A 19,522-nucleotide genomic window follows, 5' to 3' on the forward strand; every position below is an offset into this window, starting at 1 on the left:
CTTTAAAAGCTGTGAGATGTAGAGAGGCACCGTGCTTGTGCTTGTGCTTGTGCTTGTGCTTGTGCTTGTGCTTGTGCTTGTGCTTGTGCTGAGGACACTTGAAGAACGAGACAAACTCCCGCCCGGCCTCACCTAGCTTTCAACCGCCATTTCGATTTCGCCGCGTGACGCCCGTTAGCCCCGCCCCTTCTGCGAAACTTCCCCGCTCACCTGGCAGCGTCAGGCACACAGGTACGGCACAGAACTTCCGGGGAGAGGAGCGCTCGCTGAGCCTCGTCCTGGGCGGGTGGCGCGATGGCCGAGTCCCAGCTCGTGTGCCTGGATGACGAGCACATCAACGAGACGATCCCCGAATCCCGACCGCAGTTCTACTACAGCGAGCAGCAGCGCGCGGCCCTCGAGCAGCTGCTGCGCAACGGCGACGGCGCCTTCAAGATGAGACTGAAGGAGGACAACATCAAAGATTTCCTGTCCGCGCGCGAGATCAAGGGGATCCGCAAAACCTTCCAGGAGTATCAATATGAGGGCGACGGTGACGGTGACAAGTGGGAATGCGAGCCGGCCGCGGGTTCGAGAGGCGACTCCGGGGTTCACTCCACTTACTGGCCCCAGCTGTCGGACACCGAGGTGCCCCCCTTGGACATCGGATGGCCGGACGGGGGTTTTTATAAAGGAGTGTGCCGGGTCACGGTGTACAGCCACCCGCCCCGAGAAAACGGGCCGCACATTAAACAGGTGGTGCGCAGCCTCATCCAAGAGTCCTCCAAGGTAACACACACTGAACCACTTTAAGCTAAGTGGATACAATCATTTTCATTTAGCTGACGTTTTTCCCCAAAGCAACTTACAAGGTTAATGTTACAATTATTTACTCATTTATACAGCTGGGTAATTTTACTGGAGTAATTTATGGTAAGTACCTTGCTCAAGGATACTACAGCTGGAGGTGGGGATCAAACCTGTGACCTTTGTGTCCAAAGACAGTAGCTCTCACCACTACACTACCAGCTGCCCCCCATGGCATTTTCATACCTTCTCTCCACTTAATCTCTACAAATACACTCTTGTTAACGCTTGTCACTCCTTTGATCATCAGCTTTACAGTGACTTACCCTGCTGGGGTACTGAGAATTATTCTCGCTGCATCGATTCGGGGTCAGCACCTCGATGAAGGAACCGCGGTAGCTGTGGGATTTGAACTAACGACCTTTGCTGTTTGTGGTGACAACCCTAACCATCATGCCACCTAGTGGCCCATCATCCGTAAAGTTCATTATGGGGTTTATATTTTGTAAGGATGAGAAAAGCTGCTGTTTAAAGGTGCTTCTATTCTAGTGAAAGTAAAACAAATCACAGGGGGGTTGTAGTTACCTTTGTGTGTGTGTGTGTGTGTGTGTGTGTGTGTGTGTGTGTATATATATACAGTATATATAAATACATACCAGACTCCAAGGGGCAAGGGCCCTTGTTTACCACTTGGTCTCGAACCCGTGACTGAGATACTTAATGTGAATTGATGCATAAAAGAATCCGTCTTTATGAAAGGCAGCGCAGATACCATAGTACTGCGAGAGACTTGTACTGAAAACATTGTTTCCTTGTGGTCCTTTGCAGGGTTAAAAGTTCACTTCTCTGTCGCTACCATTCATGTTGCCCATGTGAGTCCTGCATTTCCCTGAGCCTCACTGTACCAAAAAAAAAAAAAAAAGTGGTATCTCGTGATCTCGCACCCGCGTCTCGTCTTTTACTAAGTGATGTTCAAGACTAGCAACCAAAGGCAGTCTCTTTCTTTTCTTTTTTTTTCTTTCCCTTTCTTTTCAGCCAAGGTTGCCTGTCAACTTGTTGATCGGTCACGAGTTTGTGCTTGTTGCGCAAGATGCTTGTTTTTAATCCCAGGGAAGGTAACGCTCATATTTACAGTAATGAGGCTGACAGACATGCCAGAGGACCTTAACATCATTTCTTGAAAACATCTGACTCGTTGGCTTGGGTAGCTCCGGAAAGCATGACTCGTTCACGCAAGCGGAGAAGAGTCAGTCTGCCGCAAAACATGAATGTCAGGTTAAGGGTAGGTGTGTGTCTGTGTCCCCATCCCCGTCACCTGGCATTGCTGGCGGTGTCGGCCCCGGTGGCTCACGGGACTTCTTGGCCGGATTGCGATTGTGAACTGATCGATGTGCCTCTCCCTGCCCGGGGTTTAGCGTGAACCCATTGCACGTGATCTAAGGAACACAAAGGGAATGTGGATGCTGATATATCCAGATTGACGGTTTGATTAAACTTTTCTTTCCAGGCGCTGGGTCCACATAAAGCAGCACTCCAGAGGAAACACCCTCCCTCCCTCCCTCCCTCCCCACTCGGCGTACCCCTGCAGGCTATATTCACGGCAAATGGTGTTTCTGCCTGCCGCATTTTTTCACGACGCCATCATCTGGCAACGCACCGCGCTGTAACGTTTCCGCACTTCCCGACAAAAGCTGTAAGCCGCCTCTGGCCGTTCGCTCTACTTTTGCTTTAAAGTCTGTTGGATTAAACTCTGAGCGCATTTGCAGAGGTGAGCGTGACATGAAAATAAATAGGAAAGAGCTCTTTGCTAATAGGGTTTGCTGCATGGTTCCTTAACCGTTTAGCAAATCATGTCATCCCCTTTCATACCCTTACATACGGTGTCATGCGCAAAAGGTTTAAATATAAAGTCCACACCCTGCAAGACTATTGCTTGGTATTTGAGTGGACCTAGTAGACATCCGAGGGGGCGCGGTAGCGCAGCAGACTTGACCGGGTCCTCCTCTCTGGTGGGTCTGGGGTTCGAGTCCTGCTTGGGGTGCCTTGCGATGGACTGGTGTCCTGTCCTGGGTGTGTCCCCTCCCCCTCCAGCCTTACGTCCTGTGTTTGGTTCCGGTTTGCCGCGACCCCACTCAAGACAAGCGGTTTCAGCCAGTGTGTGCGTAGTAGACATCCTACGAGTTATGTTTGATCACCTTCTCTTAGGGATTGAATTATTCTTTATGTGTTTGCGTCCCTCCGTGCGACACCTCGTGAAACAGCAGCGTGTGTAACAGGCTGGATGTGAGCCGATGGAACAGGAAGCTGTGCCTGTACTGCGCTTCGTCACTCAACCGAGGACGATTAGTCACTGTGTGTTGGACTGACCAGAGGTTTACCTTGAGGGAGGAGTGTAACGGTGAGCAGCACCAGCTGTGTTAAATAAACCCGCACCAGACCGGAAAATGCCTGTAAGCACACACACACTCGCGTAACCTGTATAGCTCCTGGGATACGGAAAGTTCTCTTAGTAGAGCTGCTGAAGGGGGATTTTTGTTCCTCGTTTCCTTAGGTAGTTGGAAGTTTCACGATTAGTTATTTGCTCAAGTCCGCAAAAGATTAATTTGGTTTCACAGATCTGTGTGTCCACAGCCTCTGTGACATTAACTGTGGGTGTGGTGGCAGAGGCCCAGGAGAGAGACTGACGTTTGTTTATGCTGGTGTGACACAAGTGTTTGGTGAACCTTGTGGCCATAGGTAACCCTTATGCTGGTGGTGTTGTGTGTGTGTGGGAGAGAGAGATGAGACGTATGTCACATATGTTAGTGTTATCGAACAGTGGTCTATGTAATGCAGTGTGGTTACAGCATGAAGTTCAAATGTTATCGTTTCGAAACTCTTACAGTTTTGCAACGTAAGCAGCAAAGTGGAGGAAAGAACATCAAGCCGAGCCGGTTCAAACATGACGAGTCGATCACCGTTTCCTCGAGTTCACGCACCTGTCCGTGCCCTTTTAGGGAGTAAGGTCTTCGGTCCCAGACGAGCAAGGTGATGCTTTCCCTCCTCCCCCCTGAAGCTCACCTTCTCTGTTTCAGTTGGTTGCCATAGTGATGGACCTCCTCACCGACCTCCAGATCCTTCAGGACCTGCTGGACGCTGCTTCCAAGCGCAGCGTGCCGGTGTACATCGTGCTGGAGGCCACAGGCATCCCACACTTCCTGGACATGTGCAGCCGACTGCAGGTCACTGCTACGCACCTCCGGGTGAGTCGCAGAAAAGGAGACCCCCTCCCCCCCATCGTGTGGGCACCAGCACCCACTTCCTGCTCCTTAGCATTAGAGCAAGTTTCCAGAAGTTCTGAGATACCGTACTTCTCTCCTTCATGCTGCAAGTTCTTTGTTCTCCGAACACCAAGTGAATTTTAAACTATACCCGTGTGGCTCTTTCAGAACATCCGTGTGCGGATGCTGGCGGGCTGCGGTCTGTCACTGTCCCTGGGGAAGCTCCCCGGCTCTCTGTGCACCAAGTACATGCTGGTGGATGCGGAGAAGGTGATGTTTGGGTCCTACAGGTCAGTGGTCCAAGGAACTCCCATAGCAAATCCTGCAGTGTGTCAGGGACTGATAGCGTGCAGGTCCATAATTCCATAATTCACTAGCGCTATTAGCTTTTTAACTGTAGAAATTATGCATATTTGACTTTGTTTGATGTTAGCTGTCAAGGTTTTGTGAAAAAAGCTCTGTTGAGCAGGAGTGTCCAGAACTGGCTGTTCTCCGAAAGGGAACGTTGAAGAGCCTTCGCTTGTCTCCATGCTTTTTGCTTCCCTTTCAGTTTCACGTGGACCTCATCCCGCACGGACAGGAACCTGGTTACCGTGATGACAGGTCAGGTGGTGGACATGTTCGACAATCACTTCCGGGAACTGTATGCCGCCTCCGATAAGGTGGACCTCTACAAGGAATTCCACATCCCCCAGCCGCCAGCGGTTACACCCATGCGGATTGCAGTGCCCCAAAAGCCCCCACCACTGGCGTCCGCTTCCCGCTTCCTGGGGGACCCCCGGCCAAACCACCTCAAGGTGCCGGCGCACAAGTACCATAACCCCAAGTACTCTCTGGTGGTGGGCAACAGCTTGGGACTGACGAGGTCCCTTCAGGACCTCTCTGCCCTCAGGGAATCCATGGCCAGGGAGAGCCAGCTGAAAATCGGCCAAACAGCCCTTCAGGCCAGCAGCGAGAAACTGGACAGGATGTCTCCTCCGCCACCTGTCCCCGGGGACACGGAGGACGGTGCCAACCCAGCCAAGCCCAACGGACTCAGCGGAAAGAAGCAGCGCAGCTCAAGTAAGCATTTTTCGAAGGGGCGATCAAACAATCAGAACGGACTGTTGGACGGGAAAGACACTGCGGCCCCTTCGAGCCCATCACCTACCCACAAAGCTCCAGAGAGTCCTGACTCGCAGGAGCTGGAGGACAAGTTTGAGGTTGTCTTCGCAGAGAAACCTGCTCTTCTGAAAGGAAAGTACAAGAAGCCCTCGAAACTAGGTCACAGAAGCGTCTCTCTGCAGGCGATCAACTCGCAAGGTGAAGAAGGTACGTGGCTGTGCGTTACCAACACTTGTGCGCTGGGTTCCATTTCACAAACATTCCTGCTAATTGATCTTTTTTTTTTTTTCCTCTTCTCCTTTATCCAGACTTTAAAGGGCGTAGGAGACATTCAAAGAAGGTGTGTATTCAATCCTGAGGAAGGATGGGATTTTCAACCTCAGGGAGAGTTTCACCAAATCTGACCAAGACTTGACCGCACAAAAGGCAGTCAGTGCATGTTTACAGCGGGACCCCGTATGCAAAGTGTTGCTCTTGTTTGACACCCTCCTGACGGGAATACGAGTGACCCTCACCTGGCCCGGTACCCAAGGCTCTGTTTGATTTGTAGTTCCCAAGACACTTGTCCGGTCATCTAATAGACTGTGACCAGAAAATTTTCTCCACGTGGTGTCCCTGATTTCGTTAATAATAGTGCTTTATTAATGCCAGTGGGGAAATTCACTCAGGCTGCCACGGTGCTGCATGCATATCTTTGGAGTGTGGGAGGAAACCCACGCAAAAATGGGGAGAACGTGTGAACTCCGCACAGACTGAGCGGGGATCAAACTCGCATCCTCTCGCACCATCCCGGCACTGGGACAGCACTGCTGTCCACCCTTGGCGCTGGCTATGAGAACGATGCGTCCGCATAGATAACGTGGGCTGCGCGAACAGTGTCGTTGCCAGTCAATAGTTTACTTGTAAAGCCGACTCGAAATCAGACCAAAACCAGTGCCGTTCGCAGATGTCCTGCCAGGCCGTACCAAGTGACAGGTGCTCTCCTTCCACACGTTGAATGCCTTTTTATGACCCTTCAGTTACACGTTTTGATGAACAGTCCCACTGAGGTAAATGTAACCCTTACTGCAGATGTATTACCTTAATGTAAATGAGTACATGAAAAGGACAGAAATGTTGATATTGCACTGTGATGTCACTGTCACTCAGGTACTGTCAGCACACCAGGTGTGTTTCCGTCTTCTTTGCTCCCAGCAGACTTATTCCAGCCTACAAGTGGTTAATATCGGTGCGCATAAGGGAAATTATTATTGTCAAAATCAAAAACTGTCTGTTGAAAAAGACAAGAAAAGACGCTATAGAAACTGTCCGTTGTACCTTCTAAATACAAACACGATTTCCAAAGAAAATACTTCATTCATTCTCAATATCTTGGACTGGGACTTTAATATGTTTGGGTATAGATCAGCATAATTACATGCTGGTTTGAGGTGTGCTTGTAGGTGGTGTTCATGTTTTCAGCAAATAAAACTTGTACTCAACGGATCATGGTGATCCTCTTCCTCTTTTAGACAGCAGGTGGCGTTGTGTTTAAGGAACATTTGACGGGTCCCTGATCACAGTCAAATGTAAAATTTGCTACAGTGAGTGAACTTGCAGGAGCTGGTTGAACATGTGTTTTGCATGAAGGCTTTCACTGAGTGTTTGTGTGTGTGTGCCTGGCGTCCATGCGCTGGATGTGGCTGTGTGGCTGAGAGTTTGTCGTTTGAACTTCCCCTCCGCCCCTTTTCTCTCCATCTGCTGGTGGGGGGGCAGCAGAGACCCCAGCAGAGCTGCAGCCCGGAAGCCAAGGAGTGTATCTGGTGCAAAAACGTGCGCTGGAGCGTGAACAGGAAGCCAAGCTGTCATTTTCACTCTGTACTGCCAGTTTAAAACCAGATTTCCCCCAATAATAAATCTGGCCTCTGACTGAAAACCAGCGAAAAGCCAGCATTCTTGTAAGGCCTTAAATCTGTGCCCTCCCCACCCAGCCAAGGCTCTCGTACCCAATGGCCAATCCCACCAGTAGAGGAACCTAGATAAACTGCCACACGAACCGTACCAGTGTGCAATCCCAGTGCTCAGTAAACATCTCCAACATGTCACATTCGCCCCCGCAGCTGAGTCTAGGCCTTCGTATCACAACGACATCACGCTCGCTTCTTAGTTTTGCACTCAAGCGGGATGTTGCGGGCTGCAGGGGGTCTCTCGGCTGAGAGCTTCCGCATTTTGGCCAGGTATACGTTATGAAAGGAAACCATAACGTACTTCAGTATTCTGCTGATACATTTATTGTTCAATATGACTATTTATTGTTCGGTATGAGTAACCAGAGAGCAGTTTAAATTTTGAACGTTTCAACATTTGAACACGTCCGCTGTGAAGCAGAGAGAATTTCTTTTGACGTACATTACATTAAAATTGCACTATGCCGACACTTTTGTTTGTGAACAGAGACACATCAGCTTACAAGAGTAGACGTTTATTGCTCGGTCTGAACTCCACAGTACTGCTCTGGAATTTTTACACAATTTGCTATTGTCAGTGCACCCTGTCATTAATTTATTAAATACTTTATATTTACAAGGTCAAAGGTGGGAAAAAATCGCATAAGTGTCTACAGCTTCATGTCTATAAGGTGAAGAAGAGACTTTTTTGTCACTAGTTAAGACATCAGTGCACGTTATATATTTACAGATCAGAAATAAAAGGGCGCCTCCTCTTCAACTTTGAGGAAGTAAAGAGTAGAATCTCAACTCTCTATATACAGCATATGTGTGTGTGTAAGTGTCAGTGCAAAGTAAAATTATTTGTGGTGAAAAATATGCGCATTCTTGTTTCTAAATAAATGTAAAGGTCACAGGAAAGATTAAAGAAAGTACAGCAGTACAGACATTTTACATTGTTCTGAGCTTCATTTACACAAATAATTCATTTTAAATCTGTTCTAGTCTACCTTTAATACTGGCAACTATGTAATTAGCTTAGTGTGACGGTCGTGAAACCCCATCACATCACATGTTATGAGGTAAAGTTCAACCAGCCGTGATGGGTCGGTACCCTAAATTCTGAATCGGATCCCTGGCTGATGTTTTGTTCGAACACCTCGCTGTAGCGGGTAACTCTACAGGCTTATATTGCACAAAGAAGTTTGAAGGAAAAAAAAAAAACGTAAGAAGTTGGAGATGACATGTTTTACAGCGATGCGCTAAGAGGGAAGCGGTGCCTTCGGCTCTCCACCTGTCTCACCTGTTAAGTTAAATGACCTTAGTCAAGGTGCCATAATCCTCTTCCTCACTTTATTTCCCTCGTGTTTAGTCATTCTGTGCCTTGCTTATTACTTTTTTCTTGCGAACTGTCACCAGGTCATAGAAGGGGTCCTTTGAGGTACTTGCTCTGTGAAGAAAAACAATAACAATAAGATTTTTTTTTTCGCCCGAGTTCCACCGTAGAGCCAATTGCTTTGGACTTGAGCGGTGGAAATGAATGGAGGAATAAATGGAATAAATGGAAGACGTCCACAGCTCCCACGTGAGCTCTGCCAGTGCTTTCTACTCCCCATTACATTGGACCCCCAGTGGACAGGTACTCCATCCATCCATTGTCGATATGCGCTTTTCCAGTGCAGCGTTGCTCCACTCTATCCCTCTATTGGGAGCACAGGGGATGAGGTAGGGTGTACCCTGGATGGTACACCAGTCTATCGCAGGACAGTCACATGCACACTACAGGCAATTTAGAGTCACCTATTCACCGGAAGCGCTTGTCCTTGGACTGTGGGAGGAAACCAGAGCACCCAGAAGAACCCATGTGATCACACGGAGAACACGCAAACCCACCACACTGACCGGGCCCAAAATCGAAACCGACAGACGGGGAGCTGTGCCACACCAATAAACCTGAAGTAACTGACACGAGCTTCCTTGTAGAAAACAGTGCATAGCTGCTGTGCCTTCAGAACGATAGCGAACGCGCCAGGTTCTGACCGTATGGACTGGATCCATTCGTCCCGCTCCTCGGCTGTGCTAGCAGAGATCCTGTAGGACTGGTGTTTTCCCTCCACCACTCGGCCATCGTTTTCTGTCTTGCATGCTTTTATCTTCTGACCTTTGCTCTTGGGGTTGTAGATCTCCAAACAGTACTGAGAACACACACACACACACAGAAGTACTTCAAATAACCGGAGGAAAGTCATTTAAAATAAACAAATTATTCTTACAACAAGTCTCCAGACATAGACACTTAGGGTTTTTTTTTTTTATTTATTTTAAATTTTACTTTTTTTTTTTTTTTTTAACCTTGCGGAGACACAGGAAGGATACAAGTACGCGCAACGAGCGTTGTCGATATTTCAGTATTTGTGGTGACAGCAGAAATTACTGAGAGTAACACATTTCATGAAGTAATGCTCTGTCCAGAATTACTGTGCGGATGAGGTCACAATAACTTGCTGGCATGCTCGGTGGGACACAAGCTAGACGAGAGCAAAAAATGGACTAAGACGAACACGCTCGTTATTTTATAAATAACAGCTCGTTACACCGCTTGAAATGATGACATACGTACTTGTTTATTTAGATCTTCTATTTCTCTCACGCACAGGTTCTCGAGGGGAATTATACCTCGGGGCTCTTTGTCCTAAAGGGGGACGGATGCAAAGAGACACAGAAGATTATTTCTTGCCAACACCAGTGTTTTTCTCTTCACCGTTGTCCAATCGTGAGACTTGATGTTGAGCAAAACCTTGCCAGCAACATCTATGCTTTGCTGAGCACCACAGCTCATTTCTGACCTCATTTACATTTATTCATTTAGCTGACACTTTTTTTTCGAAAGAAACTCACAGTATTAATCTATTCACACATATTTACCCATTTATACAGCTGAGTAATTGTAGGGTAAGTACCTTGCTCAAGGGTGCCACAGCCAGAAGAGAGTCAAACCTGCAACCTTTGGGGCTAAAGGCAGCAGCTCAAGCACTACACTACCAGCTTCTGGCTGTGACCAGAAGGGCAGTTGATCTGCTGCCTCTGAGGTGGGTAGTATTCTGCAGTTACAATCTAGAAGACATGACCTGGCCTGTGCGATGAGGAGTCCCTTACCGTGGTATACTTAAAGTAGTACAGGCAGCTGTCTGTTAGAATGAACCACCTCCTCTTCCATGTCTTCACTCGGCCTCCTTTAGGGAAGCACGCAGAAAATCTCGAATCAGCATTTATTCCTCCAAAATTATGACGAAAACATGTCTTCGAAAAGCACACGACGGATTACTTCGAAGGGCCTTACCCATCTTAAGCAGCCAGCCCTCTCGGTCTGGGTTGAAGAAAGTGTGCGTGAGGTCATTTCCATCATCCTCTGGGATTTTGAAAGGTTCATTCTGGATGCTCTCGTACAGTTTCTGGAAGGTGCAAGACACGACAAAACTGCTTGAAGGTCGGTCACGATTCTGATATGTGGTTTTTGATTTTGTTTGCCTCTCATTTGTATGGAATCTGACGTGATTCTACGAAGGAGAGAAATGCATTTTTCAAAAACGCGGACGTTTATGTGTCAACTGCTAAATGAGCGTAGTTCTGATTCACTGATTTGAGAGGCATTTCGGAGGAAGCTGGCGGCAGCGGACGTGATGAAAGCACCCCGGTGATCCCAACCCCATGTGCCTCCCTTTCTTTCGTTACCGTTAGCAGTTCATCAGGTAGGTCCTCGCCATTGTTGATGCCTTGGTTCATGGAGATGAAGCGTTCCAGCGTAGGTTTGTCCTTCACGTTAGGGTTGTGTAGACTGGTGTTCAGCATGATGATTGCGAAGGACAGGATGTAACATGTGTCTGTCAAAATCAGCCGACAGAAAGCTCATGAAAACACTTTTTCCAGCAACGGGATCATTATTTAACGGTCTGAAGGCCTGTCTGACCATGCAGTGCAACTTCAAGACTGCTGTTTCAAGTTCCAGGTGAGGCCTGCTTTGAGCAAGGCGCTCAACCGAAATTGCTACAGTAAAATATCCAGCTGTAATAAAAAGCTAAATCTGTCAATGGATTGAGGTAAAAGCTCATACAAACAATAAAACAATGAAACCAACAATATACTACAAACTGATTCATATATATTAGGGGCAGCTGGTAGAGTAGGGGTTAGAGCTGCTGCTCGTGGACTTGAAGATCACAGGTTCAGTCTCCAGCTGTAGTCCCTGAGCAAAGTACCTACCCTAAATTGCTCCAATAAAATTACTCTGGTGCATAAATGGATAAATAATTGTGACCTTAACACTGTAAGCAACTTTAGAGAAAAACATCAGATAAACCTCTATGATTTGCTCATCCACAATATCTGCATATGACAGATGTGCTCACAGTTTATTTTCCCGTGTGGAAAAACACACCATAAAGACCCGTGACACAGAGAGTATGTACACACTTGGCAGGTCAATCATTCTCTCTTAACGAAATGACCGCGCTGAGTTAACCCTAACTGTAACTGTAACCCTTCACCATGAACCAGATCTGACACACGCAATCCCATCCGCTCTGAGTTTCCTCCCCATGTCTGGTAATAAGGGAAGATAAACCTTCACCTGTGGACTGGAAGACAGTAGGGTTGCAGTTGCAATAGCGTGTGGCGAAAGCCTCCATCATGCGGTCAATCTTCTGCGCTTCTCCCGGAAGTCGGAAGCTCCACAGGAACTGGCTGAGGAGGCAGCAAAGGGTGACGATCATGCCAGAAAGACAGGAGAAGAGGAACTACTATTACTTCCCTTCATATCAGCTTAAGATAGTAACGTAAAGTTTAACTCAGAACTGTAAATTGTTGATGGTGTCTGAAGTGACCTACCGCAGTCCCTGTACCAGGTTAAGGTCAGAAAACTCATGGAGCTCCACAAAGGAATTCAGAATCTGGAGATGCATGTCATCTCTGTGGACCAAATGAAGACAAGTGGGTACCGATCATTGACAGCATCACCTCCAAAAGTATTTAGGACACAGCTGCAGCACATGATTGAAACAACACTGCTAATGGTCAAGTTTCATTGATCATGGACATCGTAGGTACTCATGACTGCGATACCTCTCTCCCAGGAAGTCCCCAATGGCCGTCTTGTTCAGACCTTCCTCTTTATAAAGGAACTCTGCCACAGCCTGCGGCGTCCACTCCAACAGATCGTTGTCAACCAAGTACTGGATTCCCTGATGAAGAGGGGAAACATTGGGTGGGAGGGAGATCAGTCAGGTGCTTTTCTTCTCTTCCTCAAACAACTCATTGAAGATGTTCTCATGTCATCTTGGCCATAGTCCTTATTGCGATTCTACTGTTTAAACGCCACAGCACATTCACTGTGGGTACATATCCACATTTCTGAAAACACGAACAATACAATTATACCGAATAAAAAACATGTACATTTCTGAATGTAAATCTTACATGCGGTGCTGTCAATAAGTTCTAAGATTGGCTGCTGTGTGGTGCCGTTGTGTCACCACGGCTTGCAACCACAGCAGTGCCACATTGTGGCCAGTCTTAGAAATTTTGGAGGGTAATCACATATAGGATCCTTTTTTTTTTTTACATTATAAGGCTAATGTTTATGTTACAGTTGCTTATTACAAGTGTCTGGTAGAAATGAAAAAACAGAAAGCAGTTTATTTTCATAATTATAATGCTGCCTGTTCTTGGATGCCAGTGCAAGTACATAAGTCTGGTTGTCCCTCATATCTTTCTCAGCATGATACCACATCAACGTGAGAAATCGATACGTATACAAGGAATCTCCTGACTCACTTATGCGTTACTGACGCACTAAAGACTACAGATAAAGCTACAGATATCTCCCCAACTGCTCTGCAGTTTCTTAATCTTCATGCTGCCAGCTGCCATCAGCAGTGGAGCTTTCGTCAATGCGGGCAGCAGACATGGTCAGAGATAAAGGGCATTCGATGAGCCACAAGGGGCAGCACTGTGGCAGGCAGCTGAAAACAGTGTTTTTTCCACCGTAATATCTCTGCTGTTAGATAACTTTCCCCTTTTCTTCATCGCCACTCATTCATACAGCTCCACGGCATCACTGGAACTGGTATATTAATCCAATGCTCAGCTCATCCCTGAGTGTTTCCAAATGAGCTTCCCTCGCGTTTGGTTCGACTCTGCTGATTTAGTTCTATCACATTCTACATTAAATTACACCGGGGTTTATTACCTTATACCACAGCACAGAAATACTGCTCCTTTTGTGACCTGCAGCCTTCTGGTTATAAATTCAAACACCTTAACAATACATACAGCACAAGGTATCTTCTATCTAGGCTTCTTGCAATTCCACACAACTCGTCTAGATCAATCTAGACGAATACATACAGGTATCCCCGTTATACGGACCTAATTTGTTCCTAAAAACAGTGCAGGTATCAAGAGTCTGTACACCAGGAGGTCCTTTCTCATTATTTAGATGGGGGGGGGGGGTGATGAGTTTCTGGACTTTACAAATATGCCCAACTATTTCCACAAATGCCCTCCAACCATTTAAAAACAGTCTCAAGAAACAGCAATCAAAACATTAGGGTGACAAGATATGAAACATAATCAAGAAGGAAAAAAAAGTAAATTAGGGCAGAAATTTTATGTTTTTACTAAACTACTCTACAGTAAATAGACATAAACATATGGAAGATACAGACAGTACATTTACATTCATTCATTTAGCAGATGCATTTCTCCAAAGTGGTGGAAACCTCAGAGAAAAATGCAAAAAAAATGCATTGAATTTGGGTAATAGGAGATATTTGGATCCAGGCATATGATTCTTGAGTTCAGTGGATTTGTCACAAAACAAAGCATAAACCAGCATAATCACACCAGTAGCTGTAAACAGACTTTTCCATTATAATAGAAATAATGATAAAAATATTTTAATTATATGCTACATATGCATGCAATATAACAACAAAATGCTACAAAAATGATGAAACATAAGGAGCACATGCATGTTTATGAAGAAGTGTCAGAGAAGTGAGTCAGAGGTGAGTTTTGAGATCCCTTTTAAATGTAGATAGATAGATAGATAGATAGATAGATGTCTGCACCCCACTGGATCATGACTTCTACGTCATCATGGAAAAGTCTGTCTGAAACACCCGACAAAGCCTGTAATACCAGGAGCAGTCGGTCTGCATACCAAAGACGAGTACAACTTTTTCAGGGCCGTTATACCGCAAATCTGTAAAGCAGGAGTCCGTACACCGGGGTAAACCCGTACATGAATTCGAGGCTCTTTCTCACAATTAGACCTTTGTCGCTGTAACTGGGCTAATCTCTCTGGATCAGCAGCAAACTCTGAATGACACTTGTCACGTTTATACGAAGTCGTTTTTGCATTTACAAGATGTAGTGCTCTGATATTATACAAAGGCTTTTCTTGCCGAGAGCGTCTGTCCGTAAGACGCGCAGACGGTGCTTCTGCAGGTGCTCTTGCCCCGGTGCTTGATCTGCGAGGCCAGGATGTGGTTCTCACCCCACCCTCCCAGAGGCGCCCACGGAGCCGCGAAGCCGAGCCTGCATCCGTGTGACGCTGCGAGTGCCGCTTCCGCTGATTCGCTTTCTGACACACGCCACTCGACCATTGCCACCACTGCCGCGGTGCTTTGTCAGCTCTCACTCTAAGGTCTTCATTTTATCTCTGTGAGCAAACTACTGAACCCAGCAGAGTCCTCGCAGCAGCACGCAACCAGGGTGTCACGGTACCCTGCTCTGCTGTCGTATTCCTCAGGATCCCGAAGGTTTGTCTGAACGTCTCGTTGACGCGAAGCATTTCGAGAATAATCGTGGACACAAAAAACCCATCGACAAGCTCACCTTCTTGGGGTCCATGTTGAACTTCTTCTTTCCACATATGAACTGCTTCTCCTTTAAGATACTTTTACTGTGGAGAGACAGGGGACAAAGGGTTGTAAACTAAAGGTTAAAATGAAGCCCTCTGTCCCACAGCACATGCATCTTCACTAACCGACTAAGTGAAGCCATTGTAACTATAGCACCATTCTACGAAGTGACCAGCAGCGAACCTCAAGTGCGAATCTGAGACAGTTTTCTGCATTTTGCCTGGACATGTACACCGTGTGATTGTAGCTGCCACGCTGTGATTTTGCGATATTCCCAAGTGCACCCGGTGTCCTGAGCCTAACAGAAGCCAGTCAGCATACGTGCAAAGGCAGAGACCGCTCTGGCAAGACCGATCAGCAGGAACTCGGACTGTCATTGCTCCATCTTCCAGAGCAGGACAGGAATATGGGTTGAAAAAAACTAGAAATATGTTTAAAAAACATCTGGCCTACAATACACTCATCACTGTGAAACTGCTTAAGCCAAATCTCAGCATTAAAACTGACATTAGTTTGTATTGCGTTTGTAAATCCAGAACAGGACATTTTTAGGCAGAGATTTGTCAATTTGTCTCCGCTTAAGCTACTTCTGCCCCATACTCATTCGTCATGGACGGCACACCAACAAAATTCCATAATGCAGGGCACACTCCAGTTCAACTTCCTGCAATTTGACAGAGTTCAGTTAGTGTGTGTGTGTGTGTGTGTGTGTGTGTGTGTGTGTGTGTTGTGCACGAGAACAAGGGAAACAGCCTGACGGCCATCTGCTCACTTCTCCTCATCTGAGTCAATGGTCTGGAGTTCGGCCATGACGTTCTCAATCTCCCTCTTCAGCTTCTGCGAAAGAATGCAAAAAAAGGAATGAGGGCACGAAATTAACATCACCTACCGCAGGAGTCAAAGTCCGTTTGTAAGCATCCAATCTGGATCATTCAGCAGATGGCTCTTTTTCCTCATCGCCAGTTCTCGTTTTGAATGAAAATCTCTATACAGGTACGAGCGGTGCGAGTAAAAGATATTTTAGAAGGCGATATTTGTGCAGTTTTTATTGCAATGACCATCTCTGGTTTCTCTCCCTCCAATCTGGAAACGTGCTCACGGCAGTTCACACCTCTAGGATAAGTGAGGCACGACCACTACCTGAATGTCATCCATGAGGTCACTCTTGTGCATCTTGAAGTCTTCGAGCTGCTGCTTCTCCACAGCAGAGCAATCTGGAAACACGAACAAGGCATTAGCGCATTAATCTGTTACTACCAACCCAGCAACACTGTATGACTTTGCAACAAAGTGAACGTTTCAAATATTTTGTGAGGCCATATAATAGGACAGAAGGTATTGAAATGACCAAAAACGTGCAGATGCCACAAAGCCACATGAAATGTGTGTATGATCAACGGTTACTTACACCTACTCACAACTTCTGCATTTTCACCTCACTAGACTGTCCCTGCGCTCCTGATAACAGCACTCAGCTGATGGGCAAACAGAGTGATCCAAGCACGAGCTGTGTGTGCAGCACAATGGGACTGCGGACGATTGCGTGGCGTGTCTCGCGTTCATTGCCCGATTATATCCCTGATTGGTAATGAGCGGAAAAAAAGGATCTGCTGCATGTGGGTGCAATTTTAGAAGAGTTAAACTCAGATAATTTCTGAGAATGAGTACAAAGGTCAAAAGGAGAAGTTGTCCAAGAGTAGAGGTCACTGACTTCTAACTGTGCGTGCTTTGAGAACCCTTTGGGCTGCATACACCCAGGCGCTTCCTGCTTTTGTACAACGGCAGGATAAGAATCATTTCTTGGTAACTGTATTCGACAAGAAACCCTACAGAAACGCACTCACACACTTGGCAACGCAGAGATGCACACATGCCAAGTGTCTAAACACACGCATTTACTGTATACTCGCTAAGGCAGCAGTAAAACGATGACCATTGTAGTTTCTGTTCCCCCTATGTGAAAAAATATCATTAGACCCATCATTGGAAACGCTGCATTTACATTTCTAACTATAACTGTAGCAGACAAATGTCTTCCCAACGTAAACTGAAATTTTTCGTCAAATGTGTGTACAATTGAATCCCCTTTAATACTTCTTCATCTGCTTATAAGTAAAGCTGACAGGGTTCGCAATGGCATTATGATGATTAGAATAAGCAAAGCAGAGCTTCAGAAATCAAGCTGTACTACTGACTTTTAGAAGAAAGCCAGAGGGCTGCGCACTGCAATTCTACAAACCATTTCACCATGAGTGCGGCAAACAGTAAAATTCCATTTAAGTGCTGTGCTGTTCTTCTCTCTCTCGTCCGCTAGGGGCAAAAAAGCGGGACATTCGCTGGATTCCGTGAAAACCGAAGCGCCTGGACACACGCCAGGTCCACCCAGCGAATCACTAGTTTCTTTGAGCCCCCGCGGCTATTCTACACTTTGCTTTAGAAGAAGAAAGAAAAACACACGAGAAGTCCAAGCGTGAGGACAAGTTCTTCCAGGCATGTCTAAAGTCATGTAAAAATGGTAACGGCAGCGGAACCCAATGGCCGAGCTGTGAGTGACACTCCAAGGTTCGGTGTCGATCCAGATTTCACCATGCCAAAAATCAGATTAATTCACTCATTCCATTCCCTCAAATGCAAGCAAATTCAGTTCTATTTTATAAACTGCCGCTTCTAATTGACTCTGAAAATCCAGTGCGATCGGGGACCACTTAGAGCCCCCTTGTCATCTGACTAAAGCTACCGACTGAAAGGGCTAAAAAGTGTGAGCGTACACCGTCCCCGCTGATAGAATGTCGTAAAACAGGCTCTGTCCAAAGTTTTCTTAAGGCAAGAATGATGCGGAATCACGTTACCTTCATTTTTCCCCCAGAGGAAGCTGTCTTTTCGTTTACCGCTCATCGCGACTGCGCTGCAATGAAATTTTGAGAGCTGAGGTCTGTAACATCTCACTGAAAAGTCTCCACAAAGCTGCTGGACGATGGAAAGTTCAGTGGATTTCCAGGCGAAATATTGACACGGAGCTCTTTCAAACAGCCCCCCGTACTCCCTCGATAACTGACACCCAAAGTGATACAGCTCTGAGCATCCTTACAAGAACCTGGTCAGTCACCAAGGTAATCAAGCACTTTCCCGTTTTCCATTACTTCAAACTCATCTTTAAACAGAAGACTTTTTCATCAGAACTTCTGCAAGAATGTTTTTCACTTGTAACACACATGTACAGGCATAAACTTTTGCCAACTGCATGTTACTACAGTAGGTAACATGTTATTACATATGTTAAATCTATTGATGCACCATTTCACCCGTTTGACTGCTTTAATAATAATAGGCAGTTTCTGAAGTGGTGCAAAATATTATGAAGAATGTTATTATTTGTACTCACCGATTTGGAGATATTTTGTCACACAAGGGAAATAAGTGGAATTGGTTTTATTCATCCATTGAAAATCTCAGATGAGCACTGAGATGATGAACAAATGAAGGGTGGGAAACAAGACGCATCACCCGTGAAGCGGGACCCGGCGCCCTGCAGATACGAGAGACATTGAGAAGAAGCAGAACAAAGAAAACCTTTTTTGACAAGTCCTCTGTGGTGAAAACCCTGTTCTGCACAACTGTCGTCACACTTCAGAGAAAACTGTGCGTGTAGCTGTTTCCGTTACTGCTCTGGGCTTTTTTTTCCCCCTCCCTATGATGTGCAGCCTTTCTCTGCTGAAGTTTCACCGAACTGTATTTAATTCATTTCCTTCACTTCTGGTTTATTGGGTCAGTCAGTCTTTGGGTTGCAGCAGAAGTGCACAAAGAAAAGCCACTTTTGGAAGATTGTCAACGACTGACTGGAACAAATCAGCTGTTCAGCACTGGATGCATTAGCTGCCAACCGGCCGAGAGATGACAGGCACTTAAGTTTAACCCAGCAGGTACTGAAGTTCTCGCAATGTTTTTCATGTGCTGCAACACTCTCTCCCTCCATAGCTCCCTGTCTCACAGCACGTGGGGGTGCGAGAGGACATGGGTTTCATCCCCGCTCAGTCTGTGTGGAGTTTGCATGTTCTCCCCATGCCTACGTGTGCTTCCTCCCACCGTCCAAAGAAATGCTGTTCGGGTTCCCCATAGTGTGTGAGTGACAGAGTGAGTGTGTTCCACTCGTGTATGGATGAGTGACCCATTGTAAGTAGTGTATCTAGCAGTGTAAGTCTTTGGGTGCTCTGGTTTCCTCCCACACTCCAAAGACATGCTGGTCACCCATAGTATGTGAGTGACACAGCGAGAGAGAGAGTGTGTTCCACTGATGTATGGATGAGTGACCCAGTGTAAGTAGTGTATCGAGCAGTGTAAGTCTTTGGGTGCTCTGGTTTCCTCCCACACTCCAAAGACATGCTGGTCACCCACAGTATGTGAGTGACACAGCGAGAGAGAGAGTGTGTTCCACTGATGTATGGATGAGTGACCCAGTGTAAGTAGTGTATCGAGCAGCGTAAGTCACCACGGTGAATAAGGTGTGTGGGCTGATAACACTACACAG

General features: G+C 46.5%; 2 protein-coding genes across 4 annotated transcripts; one reads left to right on the plus strand and one right to left on the minus strand.

Annotated features, from left to right (window-relative positions):
- The first annotated feature begins 218 nt into the window (after positions 1-218).
- On the plus strand, positions 219-6,635 carry LOC108925946 (protein FAM83F-like). Its single transcript, XM_018738326.2, has 5 exons — positions 219-768; positions 3,861-4,028; positions 4,215-4,336; positions 4,597-5,357; positions 5,459-6,635. The coding sequence occupies exons 1-5, from the start codon at positions 295-297 to the stop codon at positions 5,506-5,508; spliced, it is 1,575 nt and encodes a 524-aa protein (XP_018593842.1). The 5' UTR covers positions 219-294; the 3' UTR covers positions 5,509-6,635.
- On the minus strand, positions 1,428-18,679 carry LOC108925947 (cytohesin-3-like). Of its 3 annotated transcripts, XR_001965445.1 has the most exons (15): positions 18,380-18,679; positions 17,847-17,897; positions 16,138-16,211; positions 15,770-15,834; positions 14,972-15,038; positions 12,194-12,312; positions 11,960-12,040; positions 11,703-11,815; positions 10,808-10,956; positions 10,416-10,527; positions 10,232-10,308; positions 9,696-9,767; positions 9,116-9,270; positions 8,379-8,525; positions 1,428-2,222 (listed from the first exon to the last, which is right to left on the minus strand). XR_001965445.1 is itself a non-coding variant. In XM_018738327.1 (14 exons), the coding sequence occupies exons 1-14, from the start codon at positions 18,432-18,434 to the stop codon at positions 8,444-8,446; spliced, it is 1,272 nt and encodes a 423-aa protein (XP_018593843.1). In that variant the 5' UTR covers positions 18,435-18,679; the 3' UTR covers positions 7,352-8,443. The 3 variants fall into 3 exon arrangements, 2 of the variants coding, with proteins under 2 accessions (XP_018593843.1, XP_018593844.1); XM_018738327.1 differs by lacking the exon at positions 1,428-2,222 and having other exon boundaries at positions 7,352-8,525; XM_018738328.1 differs by lacking the exon at positions 1,428-2,222 and having other exon boundaries at positions 7,352-8,525; positions 17,847-17,902.
- Between the last annotated feature and the right edge of the window lie 843 nt (positions 18,680-19,522).

This window comes from Scleropages formosus, chromosome 3 (genome assembly GCF_900964775.1).
Source record: "Scleropages formosus chromosome 3, fSclFor1.1, whole genome shotgun sequence".
Lineage (NCBI taxonomy): Eukaryota > Metazoa > Chordata > Actinopteri > Osteoglossiformes > Osteoglossidae > Scleropages > Scleropages formosus.